Source organism: Hyaena hyaena, unplaced genomic scaffold (genome assembly GCF_003009895.1).
Source record: "Hyaena hyaena isolate Hyena2069 unplaced genomic scaffold, ASM300989v1 scaffold_1079, whole genome shotgun sequence".
Taxonomy (NCBI): Eukaryota; Metazoa; Chordata; class Mammalia; order Carnivora; family Hyaenidae; genus Hyaena; species Hyaena hyaena.
Window position 1 is genome coordinate 346,463 of NW_024081701.1, and position 17,291 is coordinate 363,753.

The window sequence follows — 17,291 nt, forward strand, 5'->3', positions numbered from 1 at the left end:
AAAGCAGGTTAGAAGTTTTTGGGGTAAAGGCCAGCTAGAGTATAATCAAGAAAAAATGGAGAAACAGAGGGAGAAAAATGAGACAGAATGATTGTAGACCATTTTTTATAAACTTTTGCAGTAAAGGCAAAGTTTTGTCCTGAAATAGCAAGAGCAAAAAGGGATGCTTTCTAGAACACATAAGAGGGAACTGCCCTTTTCAAGGAACATGCGCAGTTCATTACATTAGAGGATAAAAGGCAGTGGAATAACTAGAAATAACTGTTGTTTCAAAGAATGTACTCATGAACATGATATTCAGTGGATTATTGGCATTACCTTCTTGTTACCATAATATATTCCTAGGAACCATAATTAGCCAAGTTTTAAAATAAAGCATAGTTATCAGCAACATTATACTGTAAGCATAGAACCTGACATAGGGTAGGGCTTAAAATATTTGTTCTATAAATAGCAACTGTTTGGGGCACCAGGGTGGCTCAGTCGGTTGAACTCAGTCGGTTGAACATTGGACTCTTGATATTGGCTCATGAATCCCAGAGTCATGGGATCAAACCCCGTGTTAATAAAAATAAATAAATAGCAATTGTTTATTAAATTGTCATTATTAAATCAATAAAGCTAAAGTGTACCCCCTTTATAATCATTTGAAGTTAGCAAAAGTATTCAACATATTAGAGGGAACCAGAATTACCCATTTATATGTAAGTAAACAAGAAGCCTCAGAAGTTCAATGGTTTTCCTGTGTCATGGGTTTTCGCAAAGTTGAAACTAAAACCCAGCTACTATGATTTCTTGTTTAATACTTTTCCATGCAACTCATACTCTCTTGCTTATAAAAAGTATATGATGGGCTATAAAGTATGCTTAATACATTAAAAGATAAATTTATAAATACAAAGAGTTGAGATCCTTAAAGAATTGTGTTTGTATAATTATATGAACTCTAATAATCTTTTCATATTTTAATCATAATAATGTTTGCCTTATTAAAACTTAGGAGTAGTCATGAGAAATACTTTCAATGGCCTGTGTCGCATAAAGAAGGTTTCCAGAAAAGTTTTGTCATATCTAATGAGCATAATGAAATGACAGAGATGGCTCAGAGTAAAACAAAAGTAAGCCATGAATAAAATCCTGGTACCACTTACCAACTGTGTGGTGTTGAACAAGTTACTTAACCTCTCTGTGCCTCGGCTGTATCATCTATAAAATGGGAATAATAATAATGACCTCACTGGTGTGTTTTGAGGATTAACTGAGATGATACATCTAACCAGTTTAATGAAGGAGCTGGATTTAGAAATCAACACTGTTGTGTCCCTGATTTCCTCAGGTGAAGAAATAAACCCCAGATAAAATTTCAAGTGGGTGTCTTAGCTTTTCTGCTCATGCTTGGAAAATAAACTATCTGTCCTTTTGTTTAGGAATTAAACAGTCTAACAATTTCATAGTCTAGTGCCATATAGGGCTATATAATGTATAAAGCCCCAAGCTCCTATCCTCCCTTAGGCTCACCCTTTCAGTCAGCTCAGGCTTATTTCAAGCTTTGAAGTTTGCAATAGAAGGTGTGGACATGGTAGTCTCCTTCCTGCTGATATCCTACATTCACAGCAACAATTCCTGACCCTTCCAGAGTCAGACACAGGGAGAATGAAATTGGAATGAAAGATCACAGTAGAATGTGGCTGACACAAATGTCATGTATGTTCAGGGCTTTCTGAATGGCGAAACACAATCAATGACCCTTCTTCTGGGGCAGATTCATGGCTTTCTCAAAGAACCCCTCTTCCCTGGTTTTACTTGACTAGCTCTGTTTGTCCTTTAGAATCAATCCTCCAATTTCTCTCTCATTATTCACCACCTGGGAACCTGGGCTTCAAAATATTACTAACCATTTTTCTGACATTGGAGGACATGAAGCTTGCCTACCAGGTGACTTTCTACTCTACTATAGAGGCAGGGGCATCTTCAGCCACAGCTATGACTTTTACACTTCAGACCATATCCTTTGGCTTCTGGAGGAAATACGTCAAGTTCTCTTAAGTGTATGCCCTGAAGTTCCTGTCGCTTGGCTGAAATGAACAGTAATCACCCCATCCCTCATACATGGAATGGTAGATTATGTACAACAAACCATCAGCTCTCTAAAACGATCTGGTCTCTCTTCTAGTCTTACCACCTCAACCCTTATAGAGCCCTAAAATGGAGTTTGAACTAATGTTGAACTTATTAGTTGGATTATGTCTTAGCACCTTCTGAAAATAGTCTTACACCTCACTTACTCAGTCTCCTTTCAAAGAGAAAGAAAGACAGCATTTTAATGTCTGAATGCTTAAATAAAACATTGCCTGACCTAGTGAGAGTGTTCAGAAATATTAGTATTGCTATTACTCATTATATGTTTTTTTAAGTTTATGTATTTATTTATGTATTTATTTATTTATTTTTAAAGAGAGTGAGAGAGAGCTTAAGCAGGGGAGGGTAAAGAGAGAGAGGGAGAGAGAGAATCTCAGGCAGCACAGAGCCCTATGTGGGGCTTGAACTCAAACTGTGAGCTCATGACCTGAGCTGAAACCAAGAGTTGGACACTTAATTGACTAAGCCACACAGGTGCCCCCATAATATCTTTATTATTTAACATTTAAGGAGTGGATAGACAAAGAGTTGCTCCCAGAAAAAAATGGGGAGGAAAATGTCAAAAACTGTTTAAAAACCAAGACAATGTGGTGTCATATAAGTTAAGGGCATAAGGTGTTTGACTTTTTAGTTTGTTTTGTTTTGCTCTTTGAGAAGGGAGCAATCACAGTGTCAAATTCTGCAGTGAATTTTAATAAAACAGACTTACTGCATCCAGCACTTGGCTATTGATTACATCATTTTGAACACAGAGTCTGAGGGAAAGCCAGACTTCAGTTACTCAAAGGTGAATAGAAAATGAAGAAATCGAGACAGTGAGATCAGGCAAGTTGGGGAATAAACTTACAGGAAAAGAAAAGATAGATTGGTGGCTAAGCAGAGACACAGCATTAAGCGACTCTTTTGTTGGTATTGTACTTTTACTTTTAAGAAATACATTTGAATATGTTACCAAAAATAGCCAACTGATAGAGCAAGAAAGATTGAAGATAATAAAAACAGAAAAAAATGATCAAAAGGACATGAGAAGGGGACATCAAAGATTTAGATGGAGGTACTAACCTTAAACAAAAAGGGTAATCTTAAGATTAGAGAACATAAGTAAATGAAGATGAGTATGGGAATAAATAAGTGTATGGGAATATGTGGAAAAAGAATCAGTAATAGAGGACAATATAACCAGTAATCTAGAAAAGGAAAGAATTAAGGACATGGGAATAAAATGATGAAATAATTAATAGCATTGCTTGGAACAGAGATGCCAAGGAGCAGGAAGATGAAAGAGGATCACTATATTTGCAAAATATATATCCATTGGTGGCATGCATGCAGGAGTGTATTTCTAAGAAAATGGTGATGATAGAAGTCTGAATATAAAGGTTTAAAAAAAGACATAAATAAAGAGATCTAAATCATAAGAAACAAAGGCTGCTTGTGAACACCATTTCATTTGGCCAGGGGAAAAATAACTAACTGGAGGAAAGAAAAGCACATTAAGAAAATAGAATAACTATAATAAGAGGTAGCAAAAGATGCAGCATCTTTAACAGAGCACGGGATAAAACGCTTAGTGCAGTGGCATTAGGTTTCATTGAAAAGGGAAGAGTTCAATCCAGATGTTATCTTCTTAGTACAATAAGAAGCGGTGTTGTTTGACTCGATCAAGGGACATGTGAAAGTGGCCATCGAGGAAGTGGAAAATTTGGGGAAACCATTTAGAAGAGTGTAGTTAAGAGTTTTTTTGTAAAAAACAGATAAATCAAAGGACTTCCAACATTTGATAAAGACTGCAGAGAATAAGGACTTTTAGTGCTTTTAATTGGTGCTAGTGTTCATTATTACCCAGCAAAATTGTGCAGTTAAGGTTGGCTAAGGATAATAATGATAATATCTATAGTAATAATAATAGCATAAATAGCTGCATTTAACATTTATTGAGCATGTACTATCTGTGAGGCGTTGAATCGATCATTTGACAAGTTCCAGGTCATTTATTCCTCATAATGATCCTATGAGGCAGGTTTTATCATTATTTGAATTATCTGCTTTGCCCAAAGTCACTGAGCTAGTAAGTTGCAACCCATAAAGATACCTAGGAGGTAGTATGCCTCCAGAAAACATGTGACTCTCTGTAGTGTCACTTAAATATTTTGCATTTTAAAATGTCAAAATATAAACATATTCCTGCTCTCCACAAGTAGCTTCTTTTAACTTAATTCCTCTTCAAAGTAAACTACTAGCACACACCAATTTACGAAAAATGCCTCCTGATATTTTTTTAATGTTTTATTTCTGAGAGAGAGAGAGACAGAGAGAGAGAGAGAGAGAGACATCGTGAGCAGGGGAGGGTCAGAGAGAGAGGGAGACACAGAACCTGAAGACAGGCTCCAGGCTCTGAGCTAGCTGTCAGCACAGAGCCTGACGTGGGGCTCGAACCCCCGAACTGCGAGACCATGACCTGAGCCAAAGTCGAACACTCAACTGAGCCAACCAGTTGCCCCTCTCCTGACATTTTTAAATGTTCAGGGTTTCTGAAGAACATACACATACCTCCTTTCAACCACTCCCAAGGAAAGATATCATCCCTCCTTTGAATTAAGGAAATAGAGTTTCAGAGAAGTCAAGTTACTTACCAATGGTCCCTCAGCTAATAAGTGGAAGAACTCCAATTCAAATTCAGATCTTCTGACTCAACTTCAAAGCCTTTGCCATTCAGTTCATTACCAGTCCTTGTCCATCCTTTCTCCTCAATATTCTTTCCATTTCTATTGTCTTTCTTAGATTCAAGGTTCACAATCCCATTTCAAATTACCACAACTCACCAGAATTATTACATTATCACAATAAGCTCCCCTAACATAATAATGGCCCAAATGACACTTTTAGCTTTTATTTGTGATAGATCAGTTACAACGGTGGTCCTTATGCTTCATTCCTTCCTGTAGTTTTGCCATGCAATTTTGTATTGCATTCCATTCTGTCTCCTGGCTTGGCCATGAAATATTGCCAAAATAAGACTCAACCAGATGCTTAAAAACCACTTGCTTGTTTCTGCTTTGCCCTTACTCCTCATGAGAACCTGCCAGGGCTAGCCTACTGCAGGATTACACATGTGCATAGAGATGAGTGGCCCCAGTTGGTCCAGCCAAAGTCATCCTAATTCAAACAATAGCCAGTTAATGTACACCTAACTGAGCCAACCTTCAGCTAACCAATGGCATAAATGAGCCCAGCCGAGATCAACCGATCTAAGTCAAGATCAGCTGAATTCCATAAACTCAAAATTTTACATGAGGTTTTACACTGAGGTTTCGTGTCGTTCATTACATAGCATAATTTCATTTATTGTTTAAATGTTTTTATTAACATTCCAGTTAGTTAACATGCAGTTACATTAGTTTTAGGTGTAAAATGTAGCGATTCAACACTTTTCCATACAACATCCAGTGCTCATCACAAGTGTACTCCTTAATCCCCATCACCCATTTCCCCCATCCCCCCACCTATCTCCCTTCTAGTAACTATTAGTTTGTTCTCTATAGTTAAGAGTCTGTTTCTTGGTTTTCCTCTCTCTTTTTTCCCTTTTCATCATTTGTTTTGTTTCTTAAGTTCCACATATGAGCAAAATCATGTGGTATTTGTCTTTCTACACAGCAGGAGATACCTGATGCTTATATTATGTAATACATCATAAATCAAAATGGCAGAGTAATATTCCTTCATTATTACCTCATCATGTCACCAGTTCACTCAAAATTTTACTGATGATCCTGTGTACAAACTCCTGTTGTTAGCTGTCACCATGTAAATGAACAGGTCATATTCCTTCATTGCCATCATATAAAATTTCATTCCTACCCTACAACCCTTTGACAAACAAATCTTTCAGTTATTCTCCTTAGATTCCTATTTAGTCTTCTTAAAAAAATAAACAAAAAACACAGGCATGCTGCTAGCTCATCTGTCTCCTTTGTGCAAATTAAGGACCTCAAGCCTAGCCTAAAAGAAGAGCATAGGCGCATAGGCTGAACTTTAACCCCCTAAAAGTCTTTGAGAGTATCCTATGCACAACTCTACCACTCCACACAGAGTATCTTTGAATTATTGCAAGACTGCCTTTAAAAGACCTCTTGAATATCACTTTACACATGAAGTTTCTGTATTTAATCATATGTCTATATTATAGCTCAGATTTTTTTCAGTACTTGTACAAACTTTTGGCACTGTATTAACTTGGGTCCATTTATTTATTTATTTATTTATTTATTTATTTATTTATTTATTTATTTATTTATTTTTTGAGACAGAGACAGAATATGAGCAGGGGAGGAGCAGAGAGAGAGGGAGAAACAGAATCTGAAGCAGGCTCCAGGCTTTGAGCTGTCAGGACAGAACCTGACATGGGGGGGGGGGGGTTGAACTCACAAACTGTGAGACCATGACCTGAGCTGAAGTTGGATGTTTAACCAACTGAGCCACACATGTGCCCCATTTATGTATTGTTTTTAAAGCAACTCTATTTCCTAAGTTCTCTGAGAGCCAAATATGTTCCTTTTCTCCCTTATCCCCTTTGAAAATATATGTAACTAGTTAATAATACACAGAAGATCCTCAATATATGCTAAATGAAGTACTAATATATTTTAATGTATAAAACATATATAGACATTTATTCAAATAGTCTTAATAAGCATATTAGTAGTTGACAAATATCTGTCCTGTTCTCAAAAATGTTTAAACTATTTGATCAATATTCCTAGTAAATTATTTTAATACTCCATAAATATACAGAAATTAATTTATACTTTAGCATTCTAGACAAAACAAATGCAAGGCTTTTTATATTGAATACATTGCAAATTAATTAGTTTTTACTTATATTATTTTCTTTAATCATCACAGACCACCCTGTGAATTAGTATTAAATGATCTTTATAGCCTGGAAATCTGAAGTCCAGACTCAAGTTGACGATGTACGAAAGAGTCACAACACAAACTAGATCTTCCTGTATCAAGTTTATTGCTATTTCTCCACGCAAATGAATATGAATTTAGTTCCGATTTTAATTTAAAAGCCCTCCCTCCAGACCTGGTACTCCACTGGTTCAGAGAGTAAGATGATTAAGATATGCTCTCGTTCTCAAGGAGCATATAGTCCAGGTTGGGAAACAGGCATATAAACAGATAATTTAATGATAATATGGAAAATAATAAGGCTAAGAAACACAGAGGAAATGTACCTGGGGGTTCAGAGAAGGCTTCCTGGAAGAGATAAAGTCTTGGTAAGAAGTGAAGCAAAGACACTGAGGAAGAACATTATGGGCATAGAGGCGAATATGTACGAAGGAGAGGATGGAAAAGCATGAAGCTTGTGGAGATACTGCAAGCAGTGCAGTATCATTCAAACACATGGCATGACACATTTGCTAAAGTGGAAATATTAGGAGATAGAAAAACAAAGAAGCCTGGGACCAGGTGCAAAAAGAAAAAAATAAAGAGATTTGAGAATTATTTAGAAGATTAAAACCAATATGGCTAAAAGATGATTGAATTTAGGACTACCAGGAATCTGGGTGAGGCGGTAGAGCACCAAGAGTCAGGTGGGGGAATGGGAGGCAGAGGATGACTGAGTTTGGGCCATGTTGAATCTGAGGTTCTGTGGAACATTTAACGCATCTGTGCATAAGAAAGGATGAAAATGGAGAGTGAAGCTGAGAAACATCAGGCTTGGTGATGTGCAACTATTAGTACTGTTTAAACAGAGTTATACCCAATCACATGAGGAAAGACTAGACACTATGCCTGCAAAATACTTTATATGGTTAGGATTGTTAAAATTATTGCTACATTTGTTCATAAAGGAATGTTCTGAGCAAAAGTGATTAAAGTCAAGCATCAAATCACCAACACCTAAAAGTATTGTACGAAAAATAGTACGTCATAAAGTTTAACTCTGCTTTGACTTCTATCCCATGTTTGTTAAAATGATTTTCATTTTTATGTTATTGTAGTAGCTTTCAATTTTACATGCTTTATTTCTGCCTCAAAATGCACATTTATAGTAGTAATTTTCTCCTTCCAGCTAAATATCCAACGCAATGCCACAAAATAGTGCAGATACATCGCTTACAAAAAAGTCAAAAAGATTCAAAGATACCAGTTAAAGAAGAATATTCCTCTATTGCTTGCAAGATACCCACAGCCCTTAAGGTACAGATTAGATTATTTAAAATTTGCTTTAAAAATATCATAGGACCATCACTGATTGCTAAGGACTTGTGAACTGCTAGCATTATTCAAATATGTAGAATAGTGAAATGTAAATCAACATCGGAAAAAAAGTGTCAGAGTATTTATAAAAGACCTTGGAACTATATCTTTTATACAGACATATAAATATGAAAAGGACTACAACAAGAGTTCTTCATATAGGGTTATGAGATTACCTAATGGAGATGTGATAAAGGGTTCTCAGTTATCCTTTCCATTCTGAGAGTCTTTAATATCTTAATCATACACTTCAAGTTAATAGTACATCTGGGTTTAGAAGTTTATCAACTTTAATATATAATTTTCAATATTTATGAAAAGATATTTGCTACAAGGCATAACTTCATGGAGGGAGGTCAACTCTTCAACATTTCTGTAGTGTCCTTAAAGTGGAGGGCCAATAAAATTTGTATGTAAGAGAAAAATATAGTGTATTGGGGTTGATTGTTAAAAATCTCATTTATATTCTATAATCTTTCTCATACTATAACAAACACAATTATTCTATTTTTAAATAAGAAAACTGAGCCTCAGTAATAGCTTTGTATGTAAAAAAGCTTGAAATTCTTAAAATGATATCTTTTTCTATAAAATAAGATGCTTTACAAACATATTGAAAAATATCTACTCTAACAGTTTTAGTTTGTTAGAGTAAGGCTAAATGTTTCCCTTTTCTCTAATTTCCAAAACATATTTTAAAGAAACTGGTTGAATGTTTTTGGAGAAGAGAGGATAATACATAGAAAATTCCGAGAATTTTTGAGGAGGTGCTAGGCATTTTTAAAGAGAGACAAATAAAATATAATTAGAGAGTAGACTTCCAAACTACAATCATTTCCAAAGATCACACATCTGAAAAATGGAAACTATGTATTTCCAAATGTCATAATACTGTTTAAAGAGCAAGAAAGAGAAAACTAACTATTCCCATATTTGGGTGATTGAAAGCTAGCTGATCAACAGGTGATTTTTCTACACCCACCAAAACATACAGATAAAATTTTCAAAACAAAGACCTGATAGGAACTCAGGCTTCACACCCACCATCACCAAAGTACCACAGATTTAAGATAAGATTTTATGTGAACAAGTAATAATCTATTTTTAAACTTTTCTCACCATACATACACATCATACATTTTAAGCAAAAAGACTATTCTAAGAATAGAAATAAAGCAAAGTCTTGGCACATTTGTTATTGCAATAGGAAAGACAAATATTACCCGGAAGCATACCTGTGGCAGGGCTGAATTGAGCTGTCTCTGGAGCGAATCTCTGTCATAGATGACATCCTGTAGTCTTTGCTGGGCAAGTGAGAGGCTTTCTTGGGTCTCCCGAAGGGTGTCAAGAAGACGGTCCCTTTCATCTAGCATATTCACCATCAGCTGCTCAAAATGGGAGTCTGAGTCTGAGCCACTGCTTTGGGACCCCCTTTGGCTCATTGGGGTGTCCTCATTAATCGTGGGCATCACTTCACACATCATTGCTTAAAGGAAGGAAAGGGGAGGGAAGTCTTAGTACTAGGAAACTACTTGCAATAATGCCACTTAACCCTCAACTCACCAAACTCTGCAACTCATTAGTCTGATTGTCTCTTTCTTCTCCTACCCACTGCCCCAACTCCAACTAAATATTTTGACCTCAATGAAATAGGACTCATTGACTTCGGCCAATCTACATCCTTTCTCTTTTATTGGTAATCTATAAACTTCTACCTACAGGATACAACTTGGCTTCACCTACTTCTCAAAGATTTGGGTTTTTTGTTTTCATGATTTATTCCGCCAGTTCAATTTATAGTAATATGTTATTCAAGTTACTAAGTGATCACCTTTCTTCCCCTGTAAGCTTACAAATCTCTTGTAGCTAACAGCTCCATGTTACCGTTATTTGTTATATTGTTAAAAGCAAGCACAGTGTCTGGCTCTTAATGGGTAGGAAGTCAATGACTTTTGAATGGCTTAAATAATTGAATGAATTAATGTTCACTCTTTCCTTTAGGAAATCTATGAATTTTCATTTATGAAAATCTATGAGTATTCATTTTATATAATAATCGGTTTTGACTTTTTAATTTTACCAACAGATTTTTTTTTTTGCATACCAACTAGTTTATAGTTTCTTGACTTTACAACTCCCATTTTATCACCTTTATGTGCTCTCTGCCTAAATTGTTAAGGCACTTTACATAAAGTAGATAAAGTGATATTAACTAAATTAGATAGAAGCTTTATGAAATAGACTGAGGTGCATCAGTGTGTTTAGGTCATTATTCTACTAATTACACTTAGTATTCCTTTGTCTCGTGTGAACTGCATTGTGTGTTTTCCGTCCAAACAATACAAACTAACACTCTTTCAAATATTCCGCAAAACAGACACGATAAATTACATTAGCTAACGGAGTAACTTCACATCTCAGCTGTTAATCACAAGCTTCCAGTCATGAAATAAATGAACTGTTCAGAATATTTTTAAATCATTTATTAATTGATTTAAAATAGACAACAGACTTTTAGGTACACTGATCTATATAGCATTATAAAAATTAGAGATTATCTCATTTTCTCTTTTACCTTCTATCTTATGTTTAAAAAAGAATCAAACCCATCTCGATTTCAGTTGCTGTACTAAGGCCAGGAGCTATTAATTAGAGGGCTTGATTTTGCAGAAGACTGATGTGGAGACATGCTGGTTTGGCTGTTGATCCTGGAGCATTCTTTGGTTTTATAATGCAAGGTCAATTCACTTTTCTGCCTATATATTCCTGTCCTTGGGGAAAAAATTTCTGGTGATATAGTCAAATAAAATGTCAAGACCTGACAGCTCAATACTTAATTACTTTTATGCAATTCTTCATATAAATTGGGTTACTGAGGAGACAAATTCAATTACCTGAATGATTTGGTCAGGGCTCACTGAAAACTAGGAGAAACTTTTTAAAAGATAAAAGAAAAGTATCCTGTGACTGATATTCTATATAAAAAAATTCGGGGGAGGATGAATTTTAGGATAATTCAAGATAATAGTTTGAATTGTTGCTCACCACTCAAAACACTGAGCTATCTGGAGGCAAAAAAGTGGACTTGTTCAGTTTCTTATCCATCTTAAAATACGTAAAAGAATAGACACATAAGATGTATTTAAATGCATATGTGAGTGCACACATATGTGTGCACACACACGTTCATACATGGTTACTATGGCTAACCACTTAATAGATGAAAATATAATATTTTATTTGCATTTTTCTCAATTTGAATTTTATTGTACTATCACAAAGATGGAAAGAAGACTCTTTTCTAACTGCTATACATATCCTTTTCATTAATTGAAAAGGAACTGGGAAAAAAATGTTCCATCACATCTGAATATTAAAAACAATTAGTTCACATGCCATGTATGAAAATCCACACATTGAACAGCTGTGTCATTCTGAGAAATCATTACCAGGAGCCAATGTGTTTCTTTTTGACATTTAAGGTTAAAACAAAATCCTGGGAGAGGAAATGATAGCACTGTGACAATTTGTGCCAGAACACTTGCACGGATTACATTTTAGGGTTACTTAAATATTCTTAAATCCATATTTTACATCATATCCTTCCTAAAAAAAAAACCCTGAGTTCATCTTCACTCTGATTTACTTATAAAAACTTGAAATTCCAAGGAAAAGCATATCTGCAGTGATTACCTCAGCTACAATTTCCTCCTGGATATACTACCTCATACTAACAAAGGCTTGGTGTCATCATGGGACATTAGACATTCACAAACTTTAGGCTCTTAGATCAGTATAACAGCTTATGTCTGATTTAGTCAACCCAGAGATGCTACCATGAGAAGCAGCTTAGGGACTTAGGGTCTTAGTCTATTAATTCACTCAACTTGATTTGATTTCATAACCGAGGCATTGGAATCAGAGCAAGTCACATCACCTCTCAAAACCTCGGCATTCTCTTCTGTAAGGGAGGGAGAAGAATCCATGATTTTCTTTTAAAACAAGCCCATTGCAAGGCTTCAATAGAATACCTAACTGAGATCACACAGTAAAATTCTAAAGGGCAATTCACAAATTCCAGTATTTATTCATTGTATAAAGTGACCAACATTCACCTTTTCAGGCAGAATATTTTGCCTTCTAATTCTAAGACTAAAGTTTTAATCCAGTAGAGCACTCTGAACTCCTCAAATCCAATTTGAAAAACTAAACTATGCAAAAGTTACTTAGAAAATAAGATGAACTCATCTGCCTTTTCTTCACCAACAGACAACCAAAATGAGTAAATCTGAAGTCTTCTCACCAAAACTAGAAGATAAAGTTTTTCTACAAAATTTAAAGGGCACTTTCATGAACTAGCTTAGTTTCTGGCACTAGAACTTGGATTCTGTCTAATAGAAATGATAAAATATTTGTATAACCCTGAAAATATAACCTATTTTTAAATTCACATTTAGGTATTAAATTCATACATTCATTGTGAGTTAAACACCGTATTATACAATGGTCAACATCTGAAGTAACTTCTAGACGCTGTCTATCCTCTAGTGTACTACATCTTCTTATACCACTTTTAACTTTTAAAGTCATTTTCAGTCTTAAAAAATGTATTGTACCACATAATTCCTGAAAAACCAGGAAGGACATCCTAATAGCTCACTTGGATATTTGCCTTTTCAGCACCCCTCTCCAAAGCCAATTGAATTTATGAATTATGTTATCCTCTTTGAGATGTTGATGCCTTGTTCAGTAAATTAGAGAAGATTTCAAGACCTAATTAGAGATATTGTTTATTTTTGTTGTGAAAGGGAAAAAAAATAATATAGTGGTTGGTTTAATTGTCCCAGTGCTTAAATTTAGCTGGAAGAATTTTATACCAGGAAAACCAACTCCCTTACTCTTAGTATGTAACCTTGACTGTCTTCCAGATATCACAGGCTTCAAAATAAAAGTTTTGAATGCCCACTGGAGTCATTACCCAAGGGCTTTCAAGATCCAATGTGTTTCTTAGCAATATATGCCTTGCAAGCAGTACCTATTTAGATATGATAATGTTACAAAAGGCTTTTTTCTGTCAATGAATCACTTTATTGAAGCAGATCATTGGGATTTAGAACCGACTAGAGGCAAAAGATGCAATTATTCTGGGTAGTTAGTTTCCTCTTCAAAGATTTAGTCCTAGGAACCAACCCAGCTCCACCTCAGTTAACCCACAAGGAGTAAGAGAAATCCTAGCCATTGTCTGATTACATTACATGAATATTCCTCCTCCTATTTAACTCTTTGAAATCCCTTGTCCTCAGGAAATATTATCACCACCTCTAATGGAATCATTTTGCACTTTCTTTACCCCAGTGCTCTTACAGATGGCCAAGAGCCAGCTCTTGCCACACAGCTGGACAGTTACCTCTCAGCCACACCCCCCACCACCACCACCCTGAAGTTGACTTCATAATTTCCACACCAACATTCTTTATCGCCTGCCCAACAAGAGAGCTAAGTTGGGAGGAGGTGGAGAAATAGGAGAAGAGAGAGGATGGGGGTGGAAAGCAAAAGGTAAGGAACAGTAATTGGCAAGGAGGAATTTGCATCTCATCTTCCCTGGGGGCGGGGTGGGGCCGGGGAAGGGGGTGGGGGGGCTGGTAAAAATAAATAAATAAATAAAGCGGAAGGGAAACCTTGTAACTCAAACACAGTTTCGGTACCTAATGTCTGTAATTTCGGGTCCTGCTTCTTCAATTGATCAATGACAACCGCAGTCTCGGGCTTGACGCGAGAGGAAGCTCACAGCCGGCGCTCCCGGACCATTTCCCTAGCAACCGGAGGAGAAAGGCGGCTCACACACTCGCGTGCCCCGGCGCCCTCCCAGAACGTGCCCCGGCCGGGTGGCGTGGCAGCAGCCCGGCATCTTCCCGCGGCTCCGTCAGCAGCCAAAAGGAGAAGCGTCCATCGGAAAATGGCATATTACAAATTTTGCTTTGGGAAGCAGAGCTCGGTTCAGACCATTGTCAAAGGGAGGAGAGGGGGAGGCGGCTCTTAAAGCAGTAGCGGCCCCTTTGCCGGAGCAGCCTCGGCTCCCCGCGTGCAGCTGAGGACCCGGGGCGCGGAGCCGGGAGCTGGGGACTGGGTTTGACTCCCAGAAACTTAACCGAGCGGCGCCCCTCCCCCACCCCCACCCCAGCCACCTTCCTTCCCCTTTCCAGGCCGCGCGCAGGGGGGGGTCCCTCCAAACGTGAGCTGCGGGGAAAGGCGTGAGGAGAGTGTGTAAGAGAAGTTCTCCACCCAGTCCCCCACCCGGAGCCCCTCCGGAGTTGACGGCTAACGCCGAGAGTTGGAAAGCTGGAGGGAAGCGACTCCCCAGGGATGTGGGAAGCACGACAGGTCGTCTCCCGGCCCCCTGACTATTTCTGCCCTCGGGCGTCTCATTGAACTCAAAAGAGGCGCCTCTCCTCCGGAAAGGCGAGCGGTCGGCCCCCCACACCCAGGTTCTCCTCCCAGAGCCTCCTCGCAAGCCCCGGCGCCGGCACCGGGCGGCCGGGGAACCAACCTGCTGGGAGCCGGTGCGGACGCTACAGCACCTTCTCTCCTCACTTGCCTCGTGCTGTTGCTGCCGCCGCTCCTCCTCCCCCGCCTCTCCCCCTCCGCCGCCTCCTCCTTGGCAGCCGCCGCCTCCTCTTCCTCTGGAACAAGGGCTTCCCCTGGAAGCTGCTGCAGTGGTTTCCACCGGCCCTTAAATAAATTCTGAAGTAATCACGTCTTTGCTCTCCTCCTCACGCACACGCGCTCGCGGATACACACGACTCCCTCAAAGCCGCTCCCGGGCTGCCGGGGCTGGCGTCCGTCCCAGGGCCCCCTGAGAAGCCAAGGCTGGGGATGGGCAGGTGTGGGAAGGGGGTGCGCTCTTCCTCGCCCGGGCTTCCCCCGCACAATGGTCGCTACAGGAAGGCGCGTGTCGGCCGGTGCTGTGGGGAGGCCGAGGCGCATGGGCACCTTCGGGCTCTCTGGCCTTCCGAGCTGGTCATTCCTTTAAGCAGCTCCCCGCTCCCAGGACCAGGGCATGGTAGTCATGGTTGACCTGAGTCAAGCTAGGGCGTGGTGGCATCTGTCCCTTCTCACTACCTCTCCAGCTCTTCTCCATTTATTGCTTTGGAGATAAGGATTGTATGTTAAGTACTCCTTGCCCTAGTAAATTTCAGCTTTGAGCAAAGTCTGGTGTCTCAAAAGGGGTTCCAGTCTCCGCCCCCCCACCCCCATACCTACACATCTCTTTAACCTATTCTCCTTTCTTTCTGGCGTCCATACAGACTCATCCCACCAGGAATAGTGAGGAAGCAGGACACAAAACAGTACCTACTCTATGCAAGTAGGAAATTAGCCTATCCTAGTTTTAGTGAAGGGAAGAGGGCATGGAGGAGGGAACAGGGCGAAGGCTTAAACACTGTATGTAATATGGGGGTTAATGCAAGTATCCTCAGGATGTAGGGCAAGAAATCCCTAAACATGTTTTGCTTTTGTATAACATGAAGAGTCTGAAGCCAACTGAAGAAATACTTTGCAAATACCATCTCACTTAAATTAAGCATAATGTCAGGAAACAAAATCTTTTCTTCTGAAATAGCATTTAATTCAGTTAGCAACCCCACAGAGAAATGTGAGGTCAAGTTCATATATTTCCTCCTCCTCTTCTAGACTGTTATTCAAATTCTGCACCAAGACATAATCTTATAATAATTAAGTATAAGAACTAGGTATTTGTCCAAAGGATACAGGAGTGCTGTTTCAAAGGGGCAATGCACCCCAACGTTTAAAACAGCACTATCAACAATAGCCAAAGTATGGAAAGAGCCCAAATGCCCATCAACTGATGAATGGATAAAGAAGATGTGGTGTGTGTGTGTGTGTGTGTGTGTGTGTGTATGTGTATATATATGTGTGTGTATGTATATATATGTATGTGTGTGTGTGTCTGTGTGTGTATAATTGGAATATTACTTGGCAATCAAAAAGGATGAAATCTTATAATTTGCAACAATGTGGATAAAACTAGACTGTATTATGCTAAGTGAAATAAGTTAGTCAGAGAAAGACAAATATATAATTTCACCCATATGTGGAATATACGATACAAAACAGATGAACATAAGAGAAGGGAAACAAAAATAATATAAAAAGGGAGGGAGACAAATCATAAGAGACTCTTAAATACAGAGAACAAATTGAGAGTTGCTAGTGCGGTGTTGGGTGAGGGGATGGGCTAAATGGGTTAGGGACATTACGGAGGACACTTGTTGGAATGAGCACTGGATGTTATATGTAAGTGATGAATCACTAAATTCTATTCTTGAAATCATTATTACACTATATGTTAACTAACTTGGATTTAAATTACAAATAATTAGGCATAAGAATAATGAGATGATTCATTAGATGTCTACTGAAGCATTATTTCTCAAACATAAGGTGTATATAGATTACCAATGGATCGTATTAAATTGTAGATTCTGATTCGCTAGGATGGGGTAAACCCTGAGATACTGTACCTCTAACAACTCCCAGATAGGATCACACTTTGACTAGCAAGGGTCCAGACCATTCAATCAACCTACCATTTGATGTGGCTTAATCACTCTTAACTACAGAAAACTCATTAACTCATGAGATGGTCCAGTCCATTTTCAGATAAACCTAATTTAATAAAACTTTTGCATATTAATTAGATGCCAGTGCTCTTTTAACTTTCACTCCCTGGAATTTCCTAGAAGACATATAATGCCCTTTATACTTAAGAAAACTTCATATGCTTAAAGACAGTTCATATGTCACTCTGCAGAAGAATTCCTTCCTTTTTAAACCGTGGTTCTAATTTCCTTAGTAATCAACAT

The 17,291-nt window shown here is 38.2% G+C and overlaps 1 protein-coding gene across 1 annotated transcript in view; it reads right to left on the minus strand.

Moving 5' to 3' along the window:
* Positions 1–15,036, minus strand: part of LOC120223926 (liprin-alpha-2-like) — a gene marked incomplete at its 3' end in the record, with an annotated part of 359,204 nt that extends 344,168 nt beyond the window's left edge. Inside the window, exons 1-3 of the mRNA XM_039222153.1 lie at positions 14,957–15,036; positions 14,115–14,221; positions 9,645–9,895 (exon numbers count right to left, since the gene is read on the minus strand). Coding sequence (XP_039078084.1) covers positions 9,645–9,893 — 249 coding nt within the window. The remainder of the gene's footprint in view (positions 1–9,644; positions 9,896–14,114; positions 14,222–14,956) is intronic.
* Between the last annotated feature and the right edge of the window lie 2,255 nt (positions 15,037–17,291).